Raw genomic sequence first — 22,781 nt, 5'->3', positions numbered from 1 at the left:
TTTAAGAGAATCCCAATCCTCTAGGAAAGGTATAGAGGGTTATGGGCCAATCACATGCTGGTGGGATTAGTATAGATGGGTCAGCATGGGCAAGTTGGGTCGAAGGGCCTGTTTCCATGCTGTATGATTTTAGTGAAGTGTATCAGTTTCTACTGTAGACTTCGACCCAAATCAATGAATTATTATTTTTGATGAAATTAGTTTAAATTGAAATTGAAATCTCCTTCTTGAGAACGGAAAATTTAACTTCAGTTTATAATAACAGTAATGGGGGGGGGGGGGGGGGGGGGGTGGGAAGCAGAATGAAGAAGGGTCTCGACCCGAAAAGTTACCCATTCCTTCTCTCCAGAGATGCTGCCTGTCCCGCTGAGTTACTCCAGCATTTTGTGTGTAACAGTAATGGGGTTTATTTTACAACCTCTTTCATATTTCCAAGAATCTTTATTGCAATAAAGAATTTGTATCCCTTTGAATCTATTTTTGATTATTTTACCTGAAGCTCCATGTTCTCCAGAGATGCTGTCTGTCCCACTGAGTTACTCCAATACATTGTGTCATTTTTGGGAAAGATGGTTAATGTGCTTTTATTGAAGAAAATTTGAAAGGGCAAGTCCGGGAACTACAGGCCAGTGAGCCAAACATCAATGGTGGGAAGGTTAATGGAGGGGATTCTGAGACAGGATCGACCTGTATCAGGATAGGCTGGGACTGATTAGGGATAGTTTGCATGGATTTGTGCATCACAAATTTGATTGAGCTTTTTGAAGTGATGACCCTGAAGATTGACAATGAGTGTGTAAGAAGGAACTGCAGATGTTGGTTTACACCGAAGAAAGATACAAAATGCTGGAGTAACTCAGCAGGTCAGCGTTACTCCAGCATTATGTGTCTAGGATGACAACGACTCCCACACAGGGGCGGCACGGTAGCGCAGCGGTAGAGTTGCTGCTTTACAGCGAATGCAGCGCCGGAGACTCAGGTTCGATCCTGACTACGGGTGCTGCACTGTAAGGAGTTTGTACGTTCTCCCCGTGACCTGCGTGGGTTTTCTCCGAGATCTTCGGTTTCCTCCCACACTCCAAAGACGTACAGGTATGTAGGTTAATTGGCTGGGTAAATGTAAAAATTGTCCCTAGTGGGTGTAGGATAGTGTTAATGTGCGGGGATCATGGCGTAGTCTAATCAGATAGACACAAAATGCTGGAGTAACTCAGCGGGAAAGGCAGCATCTCTAGATAGAAGGAATGGGTGACGTTTCGGGTCGAGACCCTTCTGAAGAAGTTACTCCAGCATTTTGTGTCTCTCTTCAATGTAAACCAGCATCTGCAATTCCCTCCTACAAGTAATCTAAACAGTACTGTTTTGATCAGAAAGTGGAAACTAAGATGCATTTGTATCATGAGCATAATAAGAATAATTCTGAATTTTGGTTACTACAGAAAAATGGGTCAATCTACACAGATTGAATATTTATAATTAATATATATTTAGCAGCTGCATACAAAAGCAATGGTCGGCCATATATTTAAAGGGGGACAGGCCCTGTGAGACTTTGGCTGGATCTCATTACAAAGAATGATTTTTGAAATATCGCTGGAAACATGGGCAAATATAGTTCAACTCAGGCAAGATATTTGCAATGGAAAAATGAAAAATCTTTTGAATATTTTCCATTCTCTTATCTTGTCCCTCCCTTTCAAGGCAGTATCTGGGTTACATTCTCAAAGATGTAACATGGATTTTAGCAGCCTGTTACTAGTAATTGTCTTCAGGGAATTACTTGCATCTTTTCATTTTGGTGCAAAAATGGTAAGTTAAGATGTAGACAATACACATATTTTAGTAGTTACAATAAAATAAAGATTTTATTTGTAAAACGGCTTGGGATAGCCTGAAATTTCATCTGTTTAATTGCGTCAGATGTTAAAATACATAACTCATCTATATGTAGATCAATGACATCAAAATCAGTTAGCAACTTATATGTACGTTTCTTGATTTCTCTAGATAAAAAGCTTCTTTTTTTTTATCTACCTGTCACTTTGGCCATTATACCTGTCAATCAGGGAATATTATTAACATTGGCAAATGATCTGCATAAATAAAGCAAGTTTTCAATCACAACAGGCCCCTCGGTGAAGATAGTTAAAACATTAATGGGAAGATTCACAGTAGATAACTTGCTCTTCTACTGGAACTAGTTAACTCTTTCTTTCAGAAGGAACTATCAACACTTCTGATTAAAAAAATAACAAGAATTATTCTTAATGTGAAATTTATCGATTTTTCGCCATTGATAAATGGAATTGTCCCAAGGTTCATCAACTAATATTGAACTTTGCTTTCAATGAGTTAAACATTTGATTACTGGCAACACAACTTAACATCTTGCACCTCTGCATTATTCTATTTATTTTAAAGTTGCTAATAATATATTTAATACCTATATATTCATTAATATAGGTATCAAATTTAAAAAAAGACCACATTGTGTAAATTATTCTTCCTCATTCCTTTGTCAACCATTGCTTATAGCATTTAGTTCATGGAAAAAAGTTTTTCATTGTTTAACAAAATCTATGATCATGCACAAATATCAAATTTCCCTTTAATCTCATTCATGCCATAAGTGAGAGGAGCAGAATTAGGCCATTCAGCCCATCAAGTCTACACCGCCATTCAATCATGGCTGATCTATCTCTCCCTCCTAACACCGATCTATCTCTCCCTCCTACATCCGTACTAATCGGAATCTATCGATCTCTGCCTTAAAAATATCCATTGACAGCCTCCATCTGTCCCAGTTAGAACCACCTCAGGTTCTCAAATATAATTTCTTCCATATCCTCTAAAGCACCTTCCACAATCTTCCTAAAGAATAGAATACAAAACTCTTGGTGTGCCTGATCAAAGCTATACAAAGGTTCAGCATGCCTTTCTGCCTCGGTACACAGTATCTATATTTATGAAGCTCACAATTTCACATGCTTTGAAAATCACCCTCTCCAAACATCCTGGCACTTTTAAAGATTTATACACAGAAATTCTTCTGGTTTCTCTGTTTTTGTACTCTTGAAAACTCTGTACTAAATCTTCCTAATCCTACTAAAAAACCACAAATGCTCACACTTCTCTGTACTCTCTTTTACTTAATCTAAATCTGTATGTTGGCAGACACAGTAACATTCCATGTGGAACATGTGGGGCAGAAAGCTTTCAAACATATATTTTTTCATATGGTCACTGCATTACTAACAAAAGTAATACTATATCAGTTTGCGTGAGCACAAATATAAATGCTAATTCCATTTTCTTGATTACAGCAACGAAATATCCTTAATTTTTACTTTAATCAGCCTGTTTGTTCTTAAGATTAGAACTATACGCATTTACCCACCCACACATCTTAGAGACTTTAGAGACATCTTAGTACTTTCTGCTTAAATTTTATTATTTGCTTATTTTAATTTTGGTGCAAACAATTTCCCATACAAACACCTACACATGATTCACCTTGTTATCAAAATGTTTTTTCCATGAATTGCAATCTGACCTAGAAGGGTATTAAGAGTCAGTCATAGGGCATGGAATTAGGCCCCTTGGCTCAACCTGCCCACGCTGACCAACATGGTCCATCTACACTTGTCCCATCTACCTGTGTTTGGCCTATATCCATGTACCTTATCCATGTACCTGTCCAAATGTCTTTTAATGTATTATTTGCAATAACTATTTTCTAAAATAAATCTTACCCATCAATAGTTTCAACCTGTGTTCTTTTGCCACATTTTTAGTATGGTTTTATCTTTTATGGTGACTTACCATTTTTGTGAGAAACTTCAAAATTTTTAATACTTTCAGTAAACACTCTCACTAACTTGACAATTCTATATTCATATGTTCTTGTTTCATGATCTATGGCTAGTACGTTTATTTGAATGTGTGGTGCATGGCATTAAACAAATGCCCACATTTAGTTGCTTTTGCTCCATTGAATACAAGTTCAATTATCTGATGGCGTTGCTAACTTATTGTTTGCTCTCTCGAATAAATCCACAACTATAAGAAATTATATTGAATGAAGAAATCTTCCAGAAAAAGTATAGAATCCATGTTTTTGTCCTTTTAAAATTTTCTTTATTTATATTGCATTAATTCTGCTTTGAAGAATTACACACTAGCCAACAGTAGTTAATATTTACATGCAGAAATTTGCTGCAGAAAAATTTTGTCACGAAAATATTCCTTATGGCCCAAATCATTTATAATTAATATATCAACATCCCTCAATTAGTTTTTCTTATTCAAACATTAATAATCTTCAAAATAGTGGTCATGAAATATTGATACGATGGTGTCCACTCGTCCTATGGAACATGTGCATATTGCAAAGACAGAAAAGGCTTTTCATTTTCAACTTATATTAAGGCTGATGTAAACTACTGCAAGAAATAAAATAATCTCCCCATACTACCCAGAAAACAAAAAGTCTATTAATAGCTAGCTTACTAATTGTTCTAACTGAATAAAACAAAACAGTTATTCTCCCATCAAGTGTGAATTGTATACTTCTGTTAATATTTACATAATTATTTGAACACTTTAGCTTTACCATGAAGCTGCTTTAGCATTCGCATTACATTAAAATACAAATTAGAAGTTAAAAATGTTTTAAGAAATCTACTTATATTTACAAGAGTTAATCCTCAAGTGATGATCATTGACAAGATGAATACTATATACATTTGGTGAAGTGTCATAAAATATGAAGTCCTAAAGCTGTAAAAATGTAGCGATCATAACCTTTAAGAATTTCTGCAAGTCACCTTTTGCTGTAAAGTAATGCCAGAAGATGCTATCTCTTCCATAGATGTTAGCAATTTTAAATTATATTAATTACAAGAGCTTTGAATGTTGATATATGTTAGAGGAAAGCATATGGATTATGTCCATTGGCTTTCACCAAGTAAGTACAGTTGCAAACAAATTTGAAGTCACGTAAAGCAAGTCCTTATGAGGTTTTGCTTTCTGCAGAAAACAAGGTAAAACATCGCAATTCATTTCCTGCGATTTGACACCAACTATAAAATGTGATCCTCAAAGATGGACATTGTTTTCTATAGGCAGAATTTGCATTTCATGAAATTCAACCTACAATGCCCCAGGAAGGAGATCTTCAACTGCTGATTATTTTTCAGCTGAAAACGGTTGCTTACAATGAATACAATTGAATACTTTGGGGGTGGTGGGATGGCAAGTATTTTACGATCAAAAAACTTCTCCTACAAGAATATCGTTCCTTGAATTCATTCCTGCCTTGTAATTTGTAACTTTTCTTCATATAATTGGCCAGTTTTGAGATATGTTTGCAATGATTTGTAAACAAAATAAATTTTTCTAAGAGATATAGCTAATATTTTTGAAATAAGTTGTGTTTTTAGATATACCAAAGTATTGGATAGTCTGTTTACCATAATCTGAATACTTTCAACCAGTGTAATCTAGTTATAATTTCTTAGTTAAAAAAATTGTGATTTTACATTTGGGCACTGAAGAATATGATGGAAAATCAATTTTAGTGCAGTTTCTGATACTTAAAAGTGGAAAGAAATGCTCATCCTAGCAGTAAATGAGACTGCAAGTATAAGTTTGATATTGAGAATGGTAGGACAATGAAACAGAATGGAAAACATCAAAGCAGATGCATAAATGCTAATGGCAGCAAAACAATTGCTTTGAAACCATGCCATTGACTAATTCTATGTTAATCCATCCATACATGTAATATCTTGACTTTAGTAATTTCTCATATCTTTATTAAAACTAGTAAATTATTTTGATTTCAAAAAGTTAGGTTTAATCACTTTGACCTCCTAGTAAAGGGAGTGGAGAGGGGTATTTAGTTCTCTTAAATGTGACACAAGTGAAGTATTAGTTAAATTATTAGACAAATAATCCAGAGTCTTGAAGGAACAGGCAAGAGATCCAAAGTCAAATCCCACGATGGCAGTTGTGGAATTTAAATTTGGATAAGAACATGGAATTAACAAGAAAAAACAACAGTCATTTGTAATCTTCACCATTAAAAAAGACAACCAGTTCAAAATGTCCTTTGGGGTGGAAATATACCACTCCGACCTGATGGCCAGAATCAGGATTGTAATAACAGGACATTTAAATGCTCTTTGAAATGATGTCACAAAGAAAGTGCACAACCAGATGTTCCCGGGCACTGAATGTGACAATGTTGCTCATAGAACCGTTGACTTTGCAAAACAAACAGCTGGAGCCGAGTGTCTAAATTCGGGGAGCTGTCAAGCACATCTTAACTTGGTCAGACAAACAATGCGTCAGATTCCCCCAATACAATCTGCGGTCCTGTCCTGTCACATTGATCCACCAGAGGGAGCAGTACAGTGACATCCATGTACCAAAGTGTAGGAAAATAACTGCAGATGCTGGTACAAATCGAAGGTATCACAAAATGCAATTACAATCAGACTGAAGAAGGGTCTCGACCCGAAACGTCACCCATTCCTTCTCTCCTGAGATGCTGCCTGACCTGCTGAGTTACTCCAGCATTTTGATACCTTCCATGTACCAAAGGGAAGCCTTGCTAACTTCATGGCACCTGAGCAAAGAAACTACTTGATTAATATCTATTGCACACATTCAGCTTACTATTCTGCCAAGCTTTGTGCTGCCTTTCCTCGCTGCCAGATTTCTCCCCCCACCCACCCCTACAATCAGTGTGAAGAAGGGTCCCAACCTGAAACGTCACCTATCCATGTTCTCCAGAGATGCTGCCTGACCCACTGAGTTACTCCAATACTTATTCAGCTAATGAATCAGGGCTCCTCTATGTTCCCAATCTATGTGCTTCCTAGTTAGAGAGTCATAGAATGATACAGCATGGAAACAGGCCCTTCGGCCCAACTTGCCCACATCGGCCAACATGTCCCAGCTACACTAGTCCCACCTGCCCGCATATGGCTCATATCCTTCCAGACTTGTCCTATCCATGTATCAGTCTAATAGTTTCTTAAACGTTGGGATAGCCCCTGACTCAACTACTTCCTCTGGAAGCTTGTGGATTAACTATCAAATAGTAGCAGAAATGTACATTACAATCTGTTGTTCCACAAGACATGAAAATCCCTCACTCCACTCTTGCTAACTGATCAGGGGATCAGTCCTGATTCAGAACCAGGTGATGGTAATCTGGTAAAGATGAACACAGGACTACTCATGCTAAACAGAACAAAGATTATTCAACAGACGGGGCACATCTTCATCTTCATCCAAAGCCTTTCCACTATCCACTTGCCTGCTTGACAGCATTTCCTATGACACTCAAGAAACTCAACACTATCTAAGACAAAGCAGTCTACTTAATTGGTACCTCATCCTGTACGCTACATGTCCATTCCCTCCTCCACCAGAGGGCACAGCAATTGCAAACTGCAACTACTCAACCTACTCCAACAATACCTCCCAAAGCCCTGCCTTCTACCACATGGAGAGCAAAGCATTCAGGAACACATCAACATATTGTTATTCCTTCAACATCACTGAAATCGTCATCAAATCCTGAACTCTGCTTCCAAAAGGTCTGCAGCAGTTCAAGGCAGTGCCTTCTCACCACTTTCTCAACGACAATTTTGTAGGGGCAATAACTTCTGGATTTGATGTTGATAATCCAAACAAATAAAGGGATTCAAAATTAGGGTGCATATTTCCAATAGAATATGATTTTAATTATTTAATCTTATTATACATGTATAGTCAGGGTGAGCTGTCTTTTTAGCACTGTGCACCACAGAAGGTATTGAATTAATGGACCTGCCACTGAACATTAAGTCTTATACCTCAACTGTATATGTAATACCCAGATGTACAGTCATCTGTTGAACCAGTTCAGTTAGGAAGAAATTTGATTTGGAAGAAACTCAATTCAGAATGTGTTTCTCCTAACATTGGGGGTACAGTTTTGATTTTGTGAAATTGCAGCTGAGATGTCTGGGAAAATCATTTCCTAGGGTAAAAGATGAAAGGACTGTTGAATATGTAGATTTCTACCAACATTCATGTATATAAAAAGGATCTTTAAAAAAAACCTGTAAGTACAATCCATAGAGCACTATATTGATATTATTTTCACATTTCTTGACAGATGAGTTCTGAAAAAAGGTACTATTTCACTCAACTATAGGTGATTAAAAAAACTGTTCTGGAAATGTAATTATTTTGTTAATTGATAGTAAATCATGGTTGGATTTAAGGAGAATAAATTCTGGCTAACCATATTTAGCCACATTCAATTAAAAAAAAGATTAGTACACCATGTGTTACATAAATGATCAAATCAATTCTCAACTATATATTTGCCAATTAATAATAAAAGAAACTAAATATCCACTGCATTAGTGAAAAAAAGTTAAGTAGCAAATATCTAATTCATTTTTTATTTATTTTTATTATTATGATAGTTTTTTTTGTTGCTACTTACCATTTTCTTAATGCTAGATCTATTTATCCAGTATGGTTTATTTGATGAAAACATATTCAAGGTCATGATGAACTTGTTTAAGGGTGATGATGGATTAGAATCTTTACTAGATGCCTGTAAAATTATGTAAGAGAGGTGAGCCTTTCGGTTCCATTCTTTACAGAGAATTTAGATACCTCAAATGAGGTCCAGGCCCAAGACATCTATTTCCTTCTTTCTACCTATGTTACATCATCAAGAGACCAGCACAATGTCGTCACAACTTTGGCATTTGTGATACTGCATTCTTCCAACAATATTTTGTTGGTGAAAATGTGTTCAGATTATTGTTGTTGACAATCTCTATGATGCCTAACTCCAGCTGTGCCGAAATGCCGAATATTCGCACAGAATGAAAAACAATCAAATATCTCAATTATATGAAGGACTTTTTCTATCTTTAGCTTTAAGCGATCTGAGTTCAGTAGATTTGTTTCACTAAAGAAAATCTAAACAAAACTGTAGATGGTGGAAATCTGAAATAAAAACAAAACACTGTAAACACTCAGCAAGTCAAGCAGCTTCTATGGAAAGAAAACCAGTTAGCGTTTCATGTTGAACTCTGACTAAATTAAGAATCCTGAACTGAAATATTAATATATGTTTCTCTTTCTGCAGGCGTTGAATGATTTGCTGAGTATTACCAACATTCATTGTCTTGCTGATTTCATTATCTCAGGCAATTATTTAGTACATTCAATCCTTCCAACAATATTGCAAATGAACTATGTACAAACTGGTGGTGTAACAGCATTTGGCAGTTTCTAACACCAGGAACAAAACCTACCAATCTGTTAATATTATGAAGATAAATATCACAAATCAGACATCTAACTGTACCATCAAAGTGACCTAGAAATGCAAAAAAAGTGCTAGCAACAGTTGGTGTTAAATTGCCAAACTATTCTTCAATCTTCTTTAGTTTTCCTTTTGTAAACCAAAACTACAACATGGAACATTTTGGTATATTGTGTATCGTGAGAGATTGATTAGTTCGTGAAGTGTTTGTAGAGAATTGATGCTTTCATTTATTTACAAATAGACTGAAGTTATGTTAAGTAATGCATGTAATCCAGTTAATTTTTTTACATTGGTACTTGCACGAAGCATTTTTGCTGGTCAATTTTGGGTTAACAACTTTAGGTGCTAAAGTTTCCTTCATTTTCTGTCCAAGATCTAGGGTTATATGGGTGCAAGAATCAAATCCGAGTTGCATGAACAAATCTTAAGAACGCAGTTCAAGAAAATATTGTCGTGCATTCTAAACCTCTGTCAATGTACCAAAATGTTTCATCTTATTTTGTGTCTACAATTCTCTTCATATGCTTGAAGAGGTTTTAAGATAGCTACCCATTTCCAATCTATTTATAATTCTGAAGAAAAACAGAGCGTTGCTTATGTAAACATTTGTAAAGCATTGAAACTAAATTAAAATAATGGATGAAAAACTAGAAAATATACTCCCTGTCCACAAATTATTTATATTTACAGATAGCTGGGAAACACATTACAATTGATGTAATTATATTAATGTGTTTACAAGCTCTTAAAACACATAACGCCTGAATAGCTGGCTCCATGTGAATAAAGGAGGCTGATGCGAATGAAAAATTAATGCAGTCATATATTGCTGCATCTTACCTTTCAAAAAGAGTGTCTGCTTTATGGATTTGGACAAGTAAGGAATTTGATAGACTAATTTCAATGCATGTGAAAGATCACTAAAACTTGTCTCTCAGCAAAAGGACTTGATTTTTTCCACCACACTAAAGTTACACTCACTTACCAAAAGACATACTGTAGGATGTGCTTAGCTACACCATTCAGATGACCCTGAAATTCAGATATAGTTATCTTTAAAGTCACTGGATTCTGATTCAGATAATGAGAGAATAATGTGAACATTCTGGTCCCCACAGCAGCACAGCTTTTCATTCTCTACTTATCTACACTGGATCTTAACTCAGGCGTAGATGATCCTTGAGTGTACAAAATAATCTTAACTATAAAAATAGTTTCCGCACTTGGTAATGCCTCCTTGAATATCAATTACTTGCCTAATTTACATTACCGATGTTACACCTATATAACAATGGACTAATTACATTCTGTTTGCTGGTTAACAGATTAATATGGTTTACAGACGTAACGTTTTGACACATTACAAAATCAACACATTCTTTTATAAAAGCTTACATGAAACTTATTTTTACAATACATGAGACTGAACTGAAAATCCTCTATAAATGTTCCGTGATAATAGATTTATATTACCTTAAGTAGAATGCATTTAACTCTAAGCAATTTAAAGTCATTTCACATTGACCTTAGTCATAAATGTATTTTCTGAAAGGCCATAATTTCTTCTGTAATTATATTTGACACATTACATGGAACTATGTAGAAGGAAAAGAGAATTGCTGGATTAGAAACATCACCTACAATTCAATAAAATAAAAATATGTTCCAATAAATTAAGGAACATTATTATGCTGCGGTATATTAAAAATATTAAAACACAAGGTTGATATTATTTTATGAGTGCGTTGTTTCTGGCAGCGGTAGAGAATAGTGTTGGACCAACATTGACTCTCACTGGTAACTATTCCATTATAAAGTCAAAATGTGCTTTTTATTTCTGATTATGATGGGCACCCACAGATCAACCTATTTTCAAAAATCTCACGAATCGATGGATGAAACAGTTCCTCCTTCGGATTTCCCTAGCTAAAGGTCAGTGAAAGATTTGTGGACCTTCCTTTCTACATTGAGCAAAGAATGGGCCAGCTATTAATTATCAAGACCTAGATTTCTTCGTGGTGGATTAATAAATAATCACTCAGTCGTAACAAGTCTGCAACCTTTATAACTTAACACCCGACCATCTTTTGTAACTTGGGAATTTACTATTGAATTTGACCTTCAGTGTACATGAGGCGTTTATTATGTTTTTACCTTTTCAATAGTCAATGGTGTCAATTATTTCCATATTAACTTGAATGTATTAATGACAATAATTTTTTTTAAAAGCAATGTACATATTATTTGACACGATCAACATTTTCAGTTGAAATGCTTTGTAATGTGTATACAAATGAGATCTCTTCAGGATTTGGATTAGATGTAATTTCACAATTCTGTAAAAGGCAAACTCTAGTTCTAACATTATTTTGAAGGTCCACTTTAAACTTTGTGTCCTGACGCCTTCAGTTTGAACAGTTATTTTGTTTTTGTTTAAATGAACAGCAGCTCTTAGTCACCTTGCATGCATCGTTGTCTCTCAGCCTTTAACAAGGCTGCTTTGACAAACTAGCACTGTGTTGAACGTGCTTAAATGATAGGAAACATTATTAAAGTTACTGCTTAATCATAACTAAAAATTCAGAGAGGTTCTTGCTCTTAAATGAAAAATTATAGCTATGTTATTGTTTTTAAATAAACACATTTTGATGTGATAACTATATGGACTGGTCTGAGGCAGATATATTATTAAAAAAGGAAAATATTACTCTATAACTTAATTGTGATAAGTAGAATCACAGACACAGCTAAATGTTTCAATTCTCAGAACTTAATCAATGAAGAGTTCGATAGAGCCAGCCATTTAGGAGTTAAAGTGCATGCAAAATTTGTTCTGAACAACCTCATATTCAAAACGATGGTTCCACCTTGTTGCAAAACAAATAAAATGTGGAAAGATACTGTCTGTGCACATTCTTCATCTTAATTCACATAATACAGCCAGTAGACTACATTGAAAAATCCAAAAACAAGGGGAAATATGATCCGTGACCACTTGTCAATGGAATTCACATCAGTCAAATCCGGGATATTAATTTTCAACTGGGAAGCACGTCTCCGTAGCCTGCTCTTCTTTTGGGCTACATGTCTTTCCAAGGCGCTCCTTCCAAAATTGTGCCTGGACAATCCTGCCTTCCTGTATTGAATACCAGAGGTGTCATATGGCATCATGGTACTTCTGGGATCACCGATGCACATTGTGATCTCAGCAGCACTCATTTCATTCTTAATCTCAAGTGTGCTTAGGAGAATATTTTCATGTGGATCCATCTAAATGTAAAAAAAACCCTAATATTAGATAAAGAAACATTTTTCATCAAATCATTTTCCTGAAACTTCTAATGACTGAAGACATATTACAGTTTTAACAAGATTACAAATAATGTCATATTATTAGAAAACCCCTCTCCCATAGGTCATTTAGGACTGAATTTTTCCCTTCGGTTATTAGCATACATCTATATGTAATATGTAATCATACAAAATCTCTGTAAAGCGTCTTTGAGTATATGAAAAGCGCTATATAAATAAAATGCATTATTATTATTATTATCTATTTCCCTCCTTAGCCGAGCAATCAGATGATTTCCACCAATAGCTGATCATAGATATTCTTTGTCCTTTCCATTCCTCACTCCCTCAAACTTGCTACAATTAAAAATCTCTGATCCCAATTCTAATATTGTCTTCAAACTAAAGCATTGATTTTCATTTTGTTCCCACATATGTTATTTGACCTGCTGAGTGATTCAAGCATTGTCTGATTTTATTTTTAGGCAGGGATAGATAAGTATTTAAAGATATATTCTGTAATTTCTGCCTTGTGGATGCCAGTGATGGGGCAGATGATTATAAACTATTGGTAGGCACAAAATGCTGGAGTACCTCAGTGGGTCAGGCAGCATCTCTGGAGAGAAGGAATGTTTCGGGTCGAGGCCCTTCTTCACTCTGCAGCAACCCCGACTTGGTTATCAAACCCGCCGACAAGGGAGGTGCCGTGGTAGTCTGGCGCGCTGACCTCTACCGGACTTAGGCCAGGCGACAACTCTCAGACACCTCGTCCTATTTATCCTTGGACCATGACTCCACAGATGAGCACCAGGCCTTAATCTCAAACACCATTACTGATCTCATCACTTCCGGCTCTCGGCCTTCTAAAGCCTCCAACCTTATCGTTCCCCAGCCCCGCACTGCCCAATTTTATCTTCTCCCCAAAATCCACAAACAGAAGTCCTGGTAGAACCTTTGTTTCTGCCTGTTCATGTCCCACCAAATTAATTTCCACCTACCTCGACTCCATCCTATCTCCCCCTGGTCCAATCCCTCCATACCTATGTCCAAGAAACCTCACATGCTCTCCGTCTCCTCAATGACTTCCATTTTCCAGGGCCCAACTCCCTCATCTTTACTATGGATGTCCAGTCACTTCACACCTCCATCCCCACAGGAGGGTCTTAAAGCCCTCTGTTTCTTCCTTGACCGCAGAGCCAGCCAATTTCCATCTACCAATACTCTCCTCCGCCTAGCAGAGCTGGTCCTTACCTTCAACAACTTCTCCTTTGACTCCTCCCACTTCCTCCAAATCCAAGAAGTAGCTATGAGCACTCGCATGGGCCCTAGCTGTGCCTGCTTCTTTGTAGGGTATGTCGAACAATCCCTGTTGCAGGCGTACACTGGCCATATCCCTGAACTCTACCTCTGCTACATTGACGACTGCATTGGTGCTACCTCCTGTACCCATGCAGAACTCACTGACTTCATCAATTTCACCACTAATTTCCATCCTGCTCTTAAATATATGAACCATCTCCGACATTTCCCTACCGTTTCTGGATTTCACCATCTCCATCACAGGAGATGGACTTGTGACCGACATCTACTACAAACCTACTGACTCCCATTGCTATCTTGACTACACTTCTTCCCACCCTGTTTCCTGTAAAAACTCTATCCCCTACTCCCAATTCCTCCGTCTACGCCACATCTGTGCTCAGGATAAGGTGTGCCATACTAGGGCATCAGAGATATCCTCATTCTTTAGGAAATGGGGGTTCCCCTCTTCCATTATAGATGAGGCTCTCACTAGGGTCTCCTCAATATCCTGCAGCTCCGCTCTTGCTCCTCCTCCCCCTATTCGTAACAAGGACAAAGTACTCAAAGGGCCGAATGGCCTACTCCTGCACCTATTGTCTACCCCTTGTCCTCACCTTCCACCCCATCAGCTGTCGCATACAACATATTATCCTCCAACATTTCCGCCATCTCCAACGGGATCCCACATCTTTCCATCTCCACCCCTTTCTGCTTTCCGCAGAGACCATTCCCGCCGAAACTCCCTGGTCCACTCGTCCCTTCCCACCCACTCCCCAGGTACTTTCCCTTGCAACCGCAGGAGATGCAACACCTGTCCCTTTACCTCCCCCTCGACTCCATCCAAGGACCCAAACAGTCTTTCCAGATGAGGCAGAGGTTCACCTGCACCTCCTCCAACCTCACCTACTGTATCCGCTGTTCCAGGTGTCAACTTCTCTTCATTGGCGAGACCAAGCGCAGGCTCGGCAATCATTTCGCTGAACACCTCCGCTCAGTCTGTCTCAACCAACCTGATTTCCCGGTGGCTCAGCACTTCAACTCCCCCTCCCATTCCCAATCTGACCTTTCTGTCCGGGGCCTCCTCCATTGTCAGAGTGAGGCCCAGCACAAATTGGAGGAACAGTACCTCATATTTCGCTTGGGTAGTTTACACCCCAGCGGTATCAACATTGACTTCTCTAACTTCAGATAGTCCCTGCTTTCTCTCTGTATCCCCTCCCCTTCCCAGTTCTCCCACCAGACTTCTTGTCTCTGTCTACATCCTATCTTTGTCCTGCCCCATTCCCTAACATCAGTCTGAAGGACGGTCTAGACCCGAAAGTCACCCATTCCTTCTCACCAGAGATGCTGCCTGACCCGCTGAGTTACTCCAGCATTTTGTGTCTACCTTTGATTTAAACCAGCATCTGCTGTTTTCTTTCCTATTATAAACTATTGTACTGGTTTTAAATATATATCTTTTCTATCCTCGGGTAACAGACACAAGGAACTGCAGATGCTGGAAACTTGAGCAAAACACAAAATGCTGGAAAACTCAGCTGGTCAGGCAGCATCTTAGCAGGGAATGGATGGGTGACTATGAGTTTTGTCTGAAGAAGGGTCTCGACTCGAAACGTCACCCATTCCTTCTCTCCTGAGATGCTGCCTGACCTGCTGAGTTACTCCAGCATTTTGTGAATAAATACCTTCGATGAGTTTTGCTGGGATATATAAGCAGTTCATACATTCTCTGGCTCAACAACTGATGGTAGTGGAAATAAAACTATTATATTTCCCACTTTTTCTTTACAACAAAAAAATAATAATGCTGGGCCGTTACAGTAGAGCTTCTTAAGAATTTTCTGCCAGAGCCAAAACCAATGATTCATTGACTTTACAAGCCCCATCCGATATTTCACAATGCGATGGCTTCCTATTGCTGGTAACCCAATAGGTTTACATTTAGTTGTTCACAGTTTACTTGTTCCAGTAATATGATTAATTATTACTATTTAGCTACTTTCAACATTTTAATTACTGGTGCTAATTCCACTGAAGATTAAATGTTAAATGTCAGAAGTCCATCTGCATGAAAACCTACAGGTGTAGCCCATGAGGAAGAAGACTGGGGAACCGTCAATTATGAAAATGAAAATACAGAAAACAAATTTGAGACCGGGAGATCTCTGTTGATGTTACACATATTTCTATGTGCATTCACACTGTGACCATACCCTCTTCCTCAGCATCCCCTTCTCTAACTCTCTCGTCATGGGTGTGACACAGTGGTGCAGCGGTAGAGCTGCTGCCTTACAATGCCAGAGACCCGGGTTTGATCCTGATTACAGGTGCTGTCTGTGCGGAGTTTGTATGTTTTCCTTGTGACCGAGTAGGTTTTCTCCGGGTGCTCCGGTTTCCTCCCACATTCCAAGAAGTACAGGTTTGTAGGTTAATTGGGTTGGTAAAATAGTGTGTAGGATAATGCCAGTGTCTGGGGTGATCGCTGTTCAGCATGGACTCAGTGGACCGAAAGGCCTGTTTCCACACTGTATCTCTAGTCCGTTACCCATTCCTATAACCCTGTCCCCCTTCCCCATCCCTCTTCCCCACTGCAACTTGTGCTCTCCCATTCCTCCAAATTTGTCCTCACTCTCTAGCCACTCATTCTCTCCTGGGATGAGTCATTCCCTGACTGCCACTTGCTCTCACTCCATAGTCCCAGCAACTGTACCACCCAATGTCTGTAATTGAGTGTGAACTCATATCCGCCTCCCTCACGTTTCCCCACATAAAGAGCTTCTGGGACCTCCGGCTGCCCACTTAGTGTCACCTGGTTTTGGAAATGCATATTCACTCAATGCATTGCAAAGATGGGAAGATACGATGATCAAGATGGCAGCAGCTGGTGAGGTAAGTGGTGCACGCAGAATGATTCCATCCCCATCTCTTCGAATAGACTGCTATCCATCAAAGGGTGCTTGTGATATTAGTCGGTGAGATCCATTGATTTAGGAACCATTCATTTTAAGCATTCACATCCAATAGCATTAATTATATGCACCCTTGAAATGCTTCAATCTGACACTCCCCTTCTAGATAATACCTTGGCTTCTGCTCTTATCTTCTCATTGTTGGCTTCAGCTGCTTTCTCTGCAATCTTCTTTTGCCGTTGTGGTCCTCTTCCGAAAAAGATGTAGTTAACCAGTGCATACTCCAAAAGGGCCAAAAAAACAAACACAAAGCAGCACATCAGGTACATATCAATAGCTTTTACATAGGGGATCTTTGGAAGGGTTTCCCGGAGATGGGTGTTGATTGTAGTCATAGTAAGTACCGTGGTAATACCTGCAAAGTATTACGTAATAATCCTGAATGTATAGTTATCAACATTTAAACTTGCATTCTCCTATCAGATAGTACTACATATCATACTGAAAAACTAATTAAATCACTGAAGCAGTCTTAGAAAACAGACTCAAAACATTATAAACAATATGTTTGGGAAGAGTGAAAAGAAGTTTGCTAATGCATAAATAATTTAAGAACAAAAAATAGTTTCTATGGCATTCATTCCACTACAAATTGTTCTAAACAGTGCAATTTTCTCCAATGGGTTACTGAACCAAAGAAACTCTTCATTATGTCAGTACTTTTCATATGTTTCACATGGATATATCAAGAACCAATAAAAATGTGTATGACAAATTCTTGGAAAAACAGTGTCTTTCCACCCCAGGTGCGAAATAGTTCATTAACCAGATTTTAAAAATGGTTAAATGTTCTGAATGCATGAACAGAATTTTAAAATTAAAATGCTCCACTGACAGGTTGTTATTACTGAATTTGATTCTAGAGGTCTAGCTGAGACAATTTTACAAAAAGGTCTGGCCTTTAGGTGCACATGGTGAAAGATTGCAAATGCTCATCAGTTCATATGTTTTAGGAGCAGGATTAGGCCATTCGGCCCATCAAGTCTACTCCACATTCCATTATGACTGATCTATCTTTCCCTCTCAATCCCATTCTCCTGCCTTCTCCTAAAAACCCTTGACACCCTTACTAATGAATGCTGTAAGCTTTATTGCTTTGATAGAAGTATATAAAATTATATGGGGCATAGATGGGATAGACAATCAGAACCTTTATGGGGGTGGCATGATGGCACAGCGGTAGAATTGCTGCCTTACAGCGCCAGGGACCCAAGTTTGATCCCGACTACGGGTGCTTGTCTTAGGAAAATAACTGCAGATGCTGGTACAAATCGAAGGTATCACAAAATGCCGGAGTAACTCAGCAGGTCAGGCATCCCATTCCTTCTCTCCAGAGATGCTGCTTGACCTGCTGAGTTACTCCAGCATTTTGTGATACCTACGGGTGCTTGTCTGTACGTTAAAGGAATTTGTACGTTCTCCCCGTGACCTGCGTGGGTTTTCTCCGGGATTTCCGGCTTCCTCCCACACTCCAAAGACGTACAGGTTTGTAGGTTAATTGGCTTGGTATAATTGTAAATTGTCCCTAGTGTGTGTAGGACAGCGTTAGTATACGGGGATCGCTGGTCGGCACCGACTCGGTGGGCTGAAGGGCCCGTTTCCGCATTGTATCCCTAAACTAAACTAATCGTTTGTTTGATGAGGGAGCTTAATGATTCTTTATCAAAACTATTTTCTAAATGAATTCCTCATACTAATTCATCATTCGGTAATGCAGGAAGAAAGGAATAAATAACAGTAGCTGTGCTAAGCTGCAAGTACTTAAACAACATACCTAAAGCAACTCGTGCAGCAGACGCATCATAATTAATCCAGAAAGAAACCCAAGAAAGGATGGTGATCAAGATGGAGGGCATATATGTTTGCAGAATGAAGTAACCAATGTTTCTTTTCAGCTTGAAACTGAGGGAAAGCCTGGGGTAAGCACCTGAAAAATATATAAATACTTACAACTCTGACCTTGACCAAAATATTAAATCATCATCATCATCATCATATATATACAGCCGGAAACAGGCCTTTTCGGCCCACCAAGTCCGTGCCGCCCAGCGATCCCCGTACATTAACACTATCCTACACCCACTAGGGACAATTTTTACATTTACCCAGCCAATTAACCTACATACCTAAATCTGTATTAAGTATAGGTAATTTTATTTCCCAACAAGCAAACAAAAGAAAATCTATTAAATCCCATTCGTCATCATCTATTCCTGAAGTTATGGAAAAGGTAAAAGGAAAAACAAATAAGCCATTATTATTTCATGCGAATGTACTCCGCCTTTCAGAGCTCATTGTTGATTGAGACCACATTTTAGTAATCCACCTTTACCTCGTATCCCTTACTATATTTGGTTAATAAAAACATATCTGCCTCAGATTAAATATCAATAATTATCCCACTACCAACTAAATGTATAAAATTACTATCAATTTTGCATTCAAAATTATTTCTCAATTTCACTCCTGAAAGGCTTAGCTCTACTTTTTAGATTAAGCCTCATTGTGCTAGATTCTCCGACCAATTTAAAATGTCTCTGTATCTATGTTATCATTCCTCCTTCATATAAACCTAAATATTCAAATCATGCATTAACTCTCTGGATTCCAATGAACATAACCTAATTTTCTATAATTTCTCCAAGTAATTTAACCGCTGTATTCCTTGGGTTTTTCTGATAAATCTACCGCTTAGGTTCCTAAGCAGTGATGCCAGGAACTGGTTACAGTACTTCAAGTATAATCTAACTTGGGCTTTACTGTAGCTGCTAACTACTTGTATCAGAATTCCCTTAATCATATTGGTTATCTTTGGTACTTCGCCATGACATTTTAATTACCTATTATAGATCTGCTCAAATCACTTTATATCTTTATTGCTTCATGCATTTCACAATTTACAAAGCCACTCTGTTTTATCCTTGTTAGGACACACAGCTGTTAGCATGCACATTTTTTGATAGGAAAGGAAATACATTTATTTGGTGGATTCAGTAAATTGCCGTAAGGTGCTTTTTAGAAGCATTATCACACTAAGTCGTGCAAGAAGATGTTAGGACATTTGATGAAAAGCTTGGACATAAGCTAGCTTTTAAGGAGCATATTAAAGGAGGAGAAAGAATAAGTTCAGGGAAGAAATTCCACTGAATTCAGCCACGTAAGTTGATTAAACCATCTAAAATGGTCCAGCAAATAAAATCCACAAATAGATAAGAGCCCAGATGGGGAGGCATAGTGATCCTTATGGGATGTTGTTTGGCAGCGAATTGAGTGGGAAGAAGAGATAAATTTACAAAACTATGATCAAGAAATTTAAATTTAAATTGAGAGTTCAGATATGAAGGATAAACAGAACTTGTTTGAATTAAGATATTGGAAACAGCTTTTTCATGAATTTAAGTTTACTTTTGATGAAGATTGTAGTGGAAGGCATTGGGATGGTAACATCTAGGATGAAGAAGGCACAGATGAGGGTTTCAAAAATCGTTCATATAATATATCAAACATATTCCATCAAAAATTCTGGAAACAAAGGAAAATGTGCAAACAGCACACAGACAGCATCCAAGGTCAGGACTGAATCTGGTGAAAAGTACTTTAGGTTTGGTTGCCTGCTTGTGATATGGTAGTTTTGCATACATTTATTAGCACTCAAACAGAGCGAGTTTTTCTTTTAGACTATGTATTAACTTGGTTTGATAGCTTCGATTTATGTCACACAATTTCCCCAATCATAGTAGTTTACGGCATCACATTTTCTAAAAGAATTCCATTGCTCACATATTTATTCAGTGTCAAATACCTGTAGAGAAAACAACGTTCTTGGAAATTAGATTATAATCAACAATAGAAAACTGTGGTAACTCAATCTTTTCCACTCCGGTCACAGCTCTGTCACCTCCACGCCAATAGAATTCAATGTCATCCGTAGTGTACCCATCTGAAATAAAAATAACCCAAGTTCAAGCATCATTACGACTCATCTATGTTTAGCAAATTGTGTTGTGTACCCCTTTGCAGACAGCAAGGACTTACCATTGTCTGAATTCTGCATTTCACAAGATAATATTACCGTCTATTTTTATTTGAACAAAATGTGCACATATTTGCTCTTGCCTAACTAGTCAGAACTAGTGCGGACTGAAAAAAGGTTCTGACCCAAACATCGCCTATCCATGTCCTCCAGGGATGTTGCCTGATCCGCTGAGTTATTCCAGCATTTTGTGTCTTTCTTTAGTCTGAACTAGTGTTTTAATAAAATTTTGTTTTTAGACTCTTGCAATTAATTCACATTAAAAACAATAAAAAATGGAACCAATCACTACTGTACTACTTTCAAGGAATTCCACATATCCAATTAAATCTGTAGGAATAAATTTTATTAAACAGTGAGGACCTTGGTGAAAAATTTAATCTGTCAATGTAGAGAAATTTGAAAGTGCGGGAATTTTATTTGATAAATTGAGAATCTTAATCCTAAATTGTGTCATAACAAACTATAAATATGGTTTATTTGTCATAATCTTTGACACGTGCTTTCCCTCAATCGCTCAAATAAACCTCTCATTTACTTCCCACATAATTGACCCTCTCCCGACGGCTCTGTCCCCAAACCCTACAATTCCCCTTCTATTCAGTGCTGCAGCACTCTGCAGCAATTACTCGCCTACTGTGAGCAAATTTGGGCCCCATATCTGAGGAAGGATGTGCTGGGTCTGGAGAGGGTCCAGAGGAGGTTTACAAGAATGATTCCAGGAGTGAGTGGGTTAGCATATGATGAGCGTTTGACAGCACTGGGCCTCTACTCGCTGGAGTTTAGAAGGTTGAGGGGGGACCTCATTGAAACTTACAGAATAATGAAAGGCATAGATGGAGTGGATATGGAAAGGATGTTTCCACTGGTGGGCTAGGACCAGAGGTCATAGCCTCAGAATTAAAGGGCTCTCTTTTAGAAAGGAGGTGAGGGGGAACTTCTTTAGTCAGAGGATAGTTAATCTGTGGAACTCATTGCCACAGAGGGCTGCAGAAGACAAGTCAGCGGATATTTTTAAGGCAGAGATTGGCAAATTCTTGATTGCATATGCTGAAATCTGGTCTGGTCTTCCCTTATCGTGGACTTTCCATTTTATTTATACATTCCCGACCCCACCTTCTCTGCAACTAAAAATTACCTTTTTCATCATGTTGCCAGTAAAATCAAAGGGGTTCTGACTAGGAACATTAATTCCTCTTCCACAGATGTCATCTGACCTGCTGAATGTTTCCAGGATTTTCTGCTTTTACAGATTCCTAGTGTCTACAGTTGAGTACATAGACAATATGATCTAATCAGAAAAATCAGTATTGAACTGTTTTGACAAGGTACATTTAACATAGTTAAGTTTTTTTGGGAAAGTAACTATTGTGGTAGACAAGGGAATCATTGGACGTTTGCATATCTTTTTGGAAGACATTCGACCAAAATGTGCATTAATGAGTTAGATGTGGCCCTTGTGGCTAAAGGGATCAGGGGGTATGGAGAGAAGGCAGGTACAGGTTACTGAGCTTGATGATCAGCCATGATCATATTGAATGGCGGTGCAGGCTTGAAGGGCCGAATGGCCTACTCCTGCACCTATTTTCTATGTTTCTATGTTTTGGGAAGAAGGCAGGAACATGGGATGAGGAGGCAGAGATCAGCTGTGATTGAATGGCAGAGTGGACTTGATGAGTCAAATGGCCTAATTCTACTTGTACAGCTTTGCAGCACAAGCTTTTCATCAAACAATAACCAATCTTCAATCTCATTGAATCAACCTGCTCATCAAAAATTGCTTGCATTAATAAATGCAGCATTTTATCCCAACATAAAGCCAAGCATTATTTTAATT

The 22,781-nt window shown here is 38.0% G+C and overlaps 1 protein-coding gene across 2 annotated transcripts in view; it reads right to left on the bottom strand.

Annotated features, from left to right (window-relative positions):
* Positions 1–1,885: 1,885 nt before the first annotated feature.
* LOC144600018 (gamma-aminobutyric acid receptor subunit beta-2) overlaps positions 1,886–22,781 on the bottom strand; it is a 103,597-nt gene continuing 82,701 nt past the window's right edge. For both annotated transcript variants that reach the window (XM_078411341.1, XM_078411342.1), the window contains 4 exons: positions 20,714–20,851; positions 18,686–18,838; positions 17,025–17,266; positions 1,886–12,619 (listed from right to left, as the gene is read on the bottom strand). In XM_078411341.1, the coding sequence (XP_078267467.1) occupies positions 12,272–12,619; positions 17,025–17,266; positions 18,686–18,838; positions 20,714–20,851 (881 nt within the window). In that variant the 3' untranslated portion in view covers positions 1,886–12,271. The remainder of the gene's footprint in view (positions 12,620–17,024; positions 17,267–18,685; positions 18,839–20,713; positions 20,852–22,781) is intronic.

The sequence above is a fragment of the Rhinoraja longicauda genome, chromosome 14, assembly GCF_053455715.1.
Source record: "Rhinoraja longicauda isolate Sanriku21f chromosome 14, sRhiLon1.1, whole genome shotgun sequence".
NCBI classification, from domain to species: Eukaryota; Metazoa; Chordata; class Chondrichthyes; order Rajiformes; family Arhynchobatidae; genus Rhinoraja; species Rhinoraja longicauda.
Note: the sequence above shows the minus strand (reverse complement) of the source record. Positions and strands in the feature narration are given on the sequence as shown.